The following is an 8,170-nucleotide window of genomic DNA, read 5'->3' as shown; positions in this document are numbered from 1 at the left end:
CTGCACTGTAGCCATGCCCCGTCTCGTCGTCTTAATGTGGTGCAAAATTCAAGGGGGTGGAGGGGAGTCACCTCCTAGGAGCGGGCCTCTCTGAACGCCGCCTGGTAGGAGTCGGCCCTCCTCAAGGCAGTCTTCTAGGAGCCGCCGCTCTCAAGCAGCTGGTCATTTGGACCAGCCGGCCTTGAGAAGGCGTCCCGTTGTCTTCGAGGCTTGAGGGGCGTAGCTGGCCCCGATGTCTCGAATCGCCATGGGGAGCGGATGAGGCTACCTATGGTCATTTACTCCGACAAGATGACATTAGGGTTTTGGTTGATTTGTGTCTTAAGGTGTTATTTTAGTACGAACTGTAGGATAGATCGAACGGAAAGAATAGCTTCATGTTATTTTACTACGGACTCTTGAATAGATCGATCCGAAAGGATAACTTTGAGGCGGTTTCGTACCCTACAATAATCTCTTCGTTTGTTCTCCGATATTAGTGACTTTGGAGTGACTCTTTATTGCATATTGAGGAATTCTTATATGATCTAATTATGTTATTATTGTTTAGAGGACTTGCACTAGTGAAAGTATGAACCCTAGGCCTTGTTTCAACGCATTGCAATACTGTTTTCGCTCACTTTTATCATTAGTTACCTTGCTATTTTTATATTTTCAGATTACCAAAACCTATACCTACCATCCATATTGCACTTGTATCACCATCTCTTCGTTGAACTAGTGCACCTATATACAATTTACCATTGTATTGGGTGTGTTGGGGACACAAAAGACTCTTTGCTATTTGGTTGCAGGGTTGTTTGAGAGAGACCATCTTCATCCTACGCCTCCCATGGATTGATAAACCTTAGGTCATCCATTTGAGGAAAATTTGCTACTGTCCTACAAACCTCTGCACTTGGAGACCCAACAACGTCTACAAGAAGAAGGTTGTGTAGTAGACATGGCGGTGGTTACCGCCAGCGATGCCGATGGCGGTGGTGTGGTCGGTGAGCCAGTCCTCCGGCTTCACGGTGCCGTTGTACTTGGTGGTGTCGCGGGGGAGCGTGAACCCTTTACTAAAGGGCTCATCCCAGATGCGTGGTCCGAAGCACACCGGCCCGACAGGGCCGCTCTCCTCCGGCTCCTCGGAGAGGGCGAGTCGGTCGAGGCGGTGGTGGGCGTCGGTGTCGTCGATGGCGCGAGGGGCCAGCCGATCGGTGACCGCACCGCGGGCGGCTGGATCGACCGCAGTCAGGCGTCGGCCGGGTTGGAGCAGGGGTCGAGTCGGCGTCGGACCTCCAAGACCGGCTCGTCGCCCAAGCCGTCGGCAGTCGTCGGGGCAGGGTTGCGCCGGGTCCGAGTGCGACCGGAGTGCGCCTCGCCGGGTGACGAAGACGCCGTATTCTGATGATCGCTGGGTCCGTTGTCGCGGAGGGAGCCGGATCCCGCCGGCTTGACGAGTTGGTTGAGGCGGTCCTGCTGTGCGTTGGCCGCGTCGAGAAGGTCGTTCACCCGCTTGAGGCGATCCTTCAGCTCCTCGCCCACGAACTGATCCATACCGACTGCAGCCGCCTGGGCGACGCGCATGTTCTTCACGAAAGTCTCGTAGACGGACGGGAGGGCGTCGAAGGCGCATCCGATCACGCCGCCCCGGGCCCGCACATCGGTGACCCGGCTTGGCTCGGGCGCGTCCGATGTGAATCCGTAGACTGGTGGCTGCAGCTCGGCTCCGGCCCGCTCGTCGGTTACTGGCCCTCCTCCCTCTTCTCCCGCCTCGGCGGCCACGCCAACATGGTGCAGTTCGGCGGCGAGGTCGTCAACACGCGCCCCTCGGGCTCCCACACGCCCACGCATATGGGGAGCGGCCAGTTCCCGCGCGAGGGATTCAACCGCGCCGCCTACTTCCGCAACGTCCAGGTGGTTGACTGGGACAACAACCTCTGGGGCAACTACTTCTACTACGGCGGGCCGGGCCGCAACGTGCACTGCCCCTAGTACGTACTGATCCTCGCCGGTGCCGGAGAAGAAGGAGATCCATCGATCTTCTACTTAATTGAAAGAAAAAAGTACTGCTGATTGATCGTTAATTCTTACTACTACGTACGTACGTGATGAGCATTACCAAGGGAACGGGCAGCAACAGCATCGATCCTATATATAGCTAGCTAGTGGTTTATCGATCGGGTTGATACGTACTTATGTCGCGCGGCGCTTCTTTTGATGTGGTTGAGGCTTGTTTCTTTTTCTTTTGAGCTACGTAGCGTGCATACGTGAAGAAACTGACATATAGAGAGAGAGAGTGTGTGTATTGTGGATTTGTGATCCTCTTATGTGTAGTACGTGTGTTGTACCATGGTGTTTCTGGTTATACATCAACCTATAGTTGATGTTCAAAGAGGTAATAACACCAGCGGTGTCTAAACTTGCCATCAATGTTCACTTTGGTGCCTAAACTTGAAAAATACATCAAACTGGTTCTATAACTCGGTGGTATGGTTCAAATACGGTTCAAATGCGTATGTGTTGTTAACTAGACATGCCAGCTGGCACAGGTCAATGCCGAGACAGACCGGCATGGAAAGAGTGCGTGTAAATGACCATCGGGTCCTACATGTCAGTGGACAACTAAAATAAATAAAAATGAAGAACAGCAGAGATTTGAACCGGCGACCTGTGCGCTGCGAAGGACCTACACAAACCACATGACCAGGGCAAGTAAGTTGACTATAACACATCGCTAACCTTTATCTAGCGAACTAGACTGCAATCAGTACGACCAATTTTCCACATGCTAGTTATTTTTCGTTTTTAGAAAAATATTAAAACTATAGTCACAATATTAAATAAATAGTTAATGACCCCTCAATTTTTTAAAATATTCACAAATTTTAAATAATACAAATAATTAAAAAATGTTTCATAATATTTGTAAGGTTTCACACATTTAATAAAATAATTTTGCAATTTTTAATAGTTATACATTTATGAAATTTTAATCAATTTTCAAAATATTTGTGTGTTAAAACATATCATGTGGTCCTTTTTTAAAATATTGGTTATTTTTCCTTTTTTTTATGTGACCCTTCGACGTGTGGGTTTCTTTTTCGCTTTTATTAGTTCTAAAACTTATGCAAATTATTCTAATGGTAATAAAAATAAATCTAGAATCTTCTTGTCTCAGAACTAATATGCGTAAAAAATTTATTTTCAAACACGTTAATGTAATAAAAATATATGTACGTATTATTATAAAGTCAGTTATTTAAAAGTTTTTTAACTAGACAAATGTATGTATAGTTTAAAAATTGCAAATTTAAATATAAGAATGTATAAAATCCTGGAGGAACACTAGGCCATTGTTTATTTTCTGACACATATTTTAATATTTATTTTTATTAAAAATATATCTTTTGACAAACACATATACTTTTTTAAACAAGTGAACACTTTTTAAAACTAGAAATACATTTCCTAAAAGCATGGACACTTCATATACTACCTGAATATTTTGCAATTTCTAAAATAAAAAAGCGAACATGTGGAAAATGGGTGCACTAACTGCAACACATTTAACTCCACGGCTGTATCGGATATATAAACCGTTGTAGTGCATAAAAGACTAGAAAATTGTATGGGCGTATTGGTTGGTGCATGTCCTTCGCGGCTCACACAGGTCGTCGGTTTGAATCTTGGCTTTTCAATTTTTTAGTTTATTTCAACTTTGCACTGATAGATGGGACCCGATAGTCATTGAGACGCACACTCTTCATGGCAGTATGTCCCTGCACTGCAAGTGGGGCCTGCAGAGAAACATGAAAGATCCCCCTGTACAACAGATTGCAGAAAAGACCAATGCATTCTCAAATTATTTGCTCCTTCCGAGCTAAAAAACTCCCTGCGGAGCAAATGGTCGAGCTGGCCGTAGGAAGGAACAAACTAAAACATCCAAGAAAAGTGCATTGTTAAAAACAAAACAAAAAGAAAATATAGGAACAACCAGGACGAGGTTAATGGTTTGGGAGCTGAGAGAGTTGATGCGAGGGACAACCGGAGAAGCATACCTAGCAGAAATTCGCATCTGCTTTTCCAAGATGATATGCTGCTCGGTGGATGATCATCATCATGCATCCACTGTAAAGGTCCTCGATTCTTATATGCATTCAGTTTCTGCAAGTTCAAAAGGTAGCTCTATATAATCACTAAACAGAGGCACTAACCTGATACTGAATTTATAGAATAAGTACAGACCCTTTGTTGAGTCCTCTGCAATCTCGATACTCTGGATCCAACTAATGTTCTTGTCTTGCCCTGCAAATATATACATGATTCGATCTATTTTTAGAAATTAGGATTTCTATTTTCTATGAGATCCACATAGAACATGAGGAATCACCTAAGCTTAGCTGCTGTATCAGACCCAGAACATTCACTAATGCAGTTAAATATCTGTACAAATATAAAGAACATGAACTTACAACTTCATGGTTCAGTATATGGACAAAAAGACCCACGTCTAGAGATCTAGAGAGAGAGAGGAACTAAAGACAAATCATGAACCACGTCCAGCTCCTCGCTCTTGCTACGATTCGTGTTCGACCCACTCCTTGCATGCACCAACGACCTCATCCATGAGACAAGGGGGGAAAGAGAGGGGGGAGGAAGATAGAGACAAACCTGAACCGCCTCAATCTTCTTGCTCCTGCTGCTCCGACCAGCAAGTCTCCCTCCACGGCCGACCCCGCCCACATTCGCCACTGTACCAACTCCGCTGCTTTCCCCATCAAGGCAGAGCTCCCGTGCGTGTCTTGTTCGGAGGGGCTCTCCGAGGCCTCGAGGTCCTCATCAAGATCTCATCCTCCGAGTACTTCACCCCATACTTTTCGCCTACTGTTCTGTACACCTGAATTAACATTCAGAACACAAGCCATATTAATCAAACCACCGTATGCATACCCAATTAACAGAGGAAATGGAGATTTTTGTCAGTAATTCGTTGTGCATGGAGAAACAAATCCACACAACCCAGAAATGAACAGCAGAAACAAATCTGCCCAGGTTCTCACAACCCGAATCTACGAACATACACGAACGGAACGGTCTACAGGAGCACGGATCAGGTCGATCCAAATGCCACGCATTGTCTCAGCGTGTGCACCGCATAGAAAACATGCAGGCCTCCGTCAACCATGGGAACGGCCATCAGAATCGAGTGGAACAAACAGAGGAACATGAATTGGAGCTGCGGTATATGGGGGAAGGGCATAGGCCGACCTGGGCCATGGGCTCGGTGGGGGCGAGGAGGGTGCTGGCGGCGTCCACGAGGATGGCCTTGTGCGTGATGTCGCCGTAGATGGCCCGCCGGTAGTCGTAGTACTCCCGCGCGCCCATCGGCTCCCACCTCGCGCCGCCCGCCCCGACGACCGCCTCCGGGGCCTCCGCCGCGGTCGCCGGCGCGCTGGAGCTGGGCCGTCGCCACCGCGGTGGCCGAGCGCAGGGGTGGGTGTGCTGCGCAGGGGTCGGCAGGTGTGGCGGCGTGTCTGTTTGAGGGACCATCTCAAATAGTGTCAAACATGTATTTTTTAGTCCTACTGATCTTGGTTAATTTGTAATAGCTAGACCATCATGTGGAGAATACTCACCGTGCGTCTCGGATGAACATCTACGTGTCCACGCCGGCTACCGCCCGCACCACATCTGGCAGCTGCCTACACCATGCTCACTCCCGCCACTGCTGCGAGCATCGGCCCCGCGCCCCACTATGAGTCGCCTTGCACTGCCGCCTGCCGCACCCTCTGGTAGGCCCACAACCCGTCGTCGTAATCACCGTCGTCACCACCCAAGGGTTTGACTCCGAAGAGAATTGCAACATGCCATGTAGCTTGGAAAACATACTAACAAGGGTTAAAATGCAAACAAAATGTACTGTCGGTTTACAAGAGCAAGTACTCGGAGTACTTGAAGTATAATCCAGTTAAAGTGTATTGAAACTAAGAAGAACATGCACATGACATCCATGCACCTGATCAATCTTCATGTCAAGCCAATAATCGGTAAACAAACACAAGGCCAACAGAGAAAATATGAACCAATGCTCCTCGTCCTTCCAGACACAATATCTACTGCTGGTCCAAGAAGTTACTCCTTTAGAATGAGGACCTATTTTTTTAAACTAAGTTTTTTCACAAGCAGAAAAAGAAAAAATAATAACATGTAAGATAAGAAGAAAATCTACATCTTGGGAAATTAAGTATACATACAACATAACTATATTTCTGTGACAACAGTAGTAACTTTGTTGGGAGCTTAAATACAAATATTCATGTTGGTTGTTCCTCAAGCAAATAACAGAAAATGGTTAGAAAAGTTAGGATATGTTCTATTTTCATGTGACATTTAAAGGTATGATCATTAAAAATACATTGTTATGACCTGATCCTGTATGTATTAAAGAAAGAAAACAACCCTGCTTAGTCACCAATCCTAGAACCCTATGATGAAAAATTTGACAAATAACTATAGAAACCAACTATTGTTCATGGAATTTACACCTGACATCACTATTTGGTTTTAGAATTATTTCATGAGGGCAAAGGTAGAGAATCTATGAGAATCTTTTGAGCTACTCTCAACCTTGTAAAATAGACTAATCTAATATTCAGGACTGGATCAATTTCTCTACAGAAAAAGATTGAAAACCTCCCCAAATGTAGAATGCTAGGATCTCCCCCGTCAATTGCTCCTAAGAGAAGATGCCATTGAGACTCAATACTAATTAAGTAGTTCATACAAATCTAATGCAAACCAAAAACAGATGCATTGCTGACATATACAAGGGACCAATCAGCATGAACATGACTGTTGTAGGCTTTGTTGCTGCTACAAATCTTACTAACATGCACTTCAAAAGCTAAGTTTAGCTTAATGCCCTGATATATGTGCTTAATGCCCTGATAGATGTGCGTGGATGAATGCAACAATCATGTTTCTAGTGGCAAGTTCGTAACATGATGAGAGCTTGAAAATTAGAAGGGGAGTCGGAAAATTTACATCTCATGAATCAGCTCAAGGAGGCAGATTCAAGAATCGGGTTGCGGACGACTCGGCCATGTACCTGATCAGCATGTCTATGACGTAATCCCCTCTAGAGCCACCTGCATGCTGCTAGAACTGAAACATGTTAGAATGGTTGAAAGTACTGACTAATGAGCTTGTAGATGCACTGAGAAGATATTGACGTGTAGATCTGGCGAAAATCTGAATACCTTTCAGGACCAGAACCCAGGCGATACTGAAGCTACACTGAAGACAGGAGACAGGCACAAGGTTCAGTTAATGAACAGTTGAAATGATAAGAGAAAGTTCAACGGCTCAGATCCCTTCACCGTTTCACTCAAGTTATTACTGTGTACTGTCCATTACAACAGTAGTTTTTCTACCGCGCTGAGCTGGAAAGCAGGTATATTAGCCCCTCCCGTCGACGGAGGAAGGCAGGTTGTAATTTTCCCCAAATTCTAGTCTAGAGTAGAACCCTAGTTATTGTACTCTCTCAAGATGGGGTATCTTACCTCCTGATCTATCAAATTACCCACAAATTACTCTATTTCTTCCTCTGAGATTGATTGAGTGGAGTAGATCCTGCTATTCTAGTCAATTTGATCCTCACAAAGGTATCAGTAGCCAGTCGATTTCTCGGCGACGGTGACGCTGTGGTGGAGAATCGAGCAGTGGAGGACGAGGGCTTGGGCTCTCTCGTAAAATACCTCCCGTCCCTCCCTGTTCGCGGTGACGGTGGTGAACACTGTGGCGGCAAAAGTGGTGGCGGCGTTCATTCGGGCACAAATCAGCTAGTCCGGGAAGGTTGCTTGGGGATCTTCCCCTCACGGTAAAATTCCTGTCCTTGAAGCCGATCCGTGTGCCAGTGGTGGCGTGAAATAGAAGGTCAGGTTGGGATTCCTGTAAAATCCCTAATCCTCTTACTCATAGCCAAGGAGTTGGGTCCAGATCGGAGCTAATTGGGACGAGATAGTTGGCCCGTCTCTCGCACCGATCCGATCTGAAGATGGCTGACACACGTGCCAAGGTTCAGATCACAGTGGACAGACTAGAGACCGAAGTATCTGAACTATGGGCTGAGCTCTCTGATTTGAAGGAATTACGCTCGGAAGTGCAACAGTTAAGATCAGAGGTG

At 46.1% G+C, this 8,170-nt stretch overlaps 1 protein-coding gene across 1 annotated transcript; it reads right to left on the bottom strand.

Moving 5' to 3' along the window:
- Nucleotides 1–4,762: 4,762 nt before the first annotated feature.
- LOC119271928 lies at nucleotides 4,763–7,811 on the bottom strand. Its single transcript, XM_037553561.1, has 4 exons — nucleotides 7,743–7,811; nucleotides 7,245–7,281; nucleotides 5,254–5,519; nucleotides 4,763–4,882 (listed from the first exon to the last, which is right to left on the bottom strand). The coding sequence occupies exons 1-4, from the start codon at nucleotides 7,809–7,811 to the stop codon at nucleotides 4,763–4,765; spliced, it is 492 nt and encodes a 163-aa protein (XP_037409458.1).
- Nucleotides 7,812–8,170: the final 359 nt, after the last annotated feature.

This window comes from Triticum dicoccoides, chromosome 3A (assembly GCF_002162155.2).
Source record: "Triticum dicoccoides isolate Atlit2015 ecotype Zavitan chromosome 3A, WEW_v2.0, whole genome shotgun sequence".
Classification (NCBI taxonomy): domain Eukaryota; kingdom Viridiplantae; phylum Streptophyta; class Magnoliopsida; order Poales; family Poaceae; genus Triticum; species Triticum dicoccoides.
This window is presented reverse-complemented; position numbering and strand designations above follow the sequence as displayed.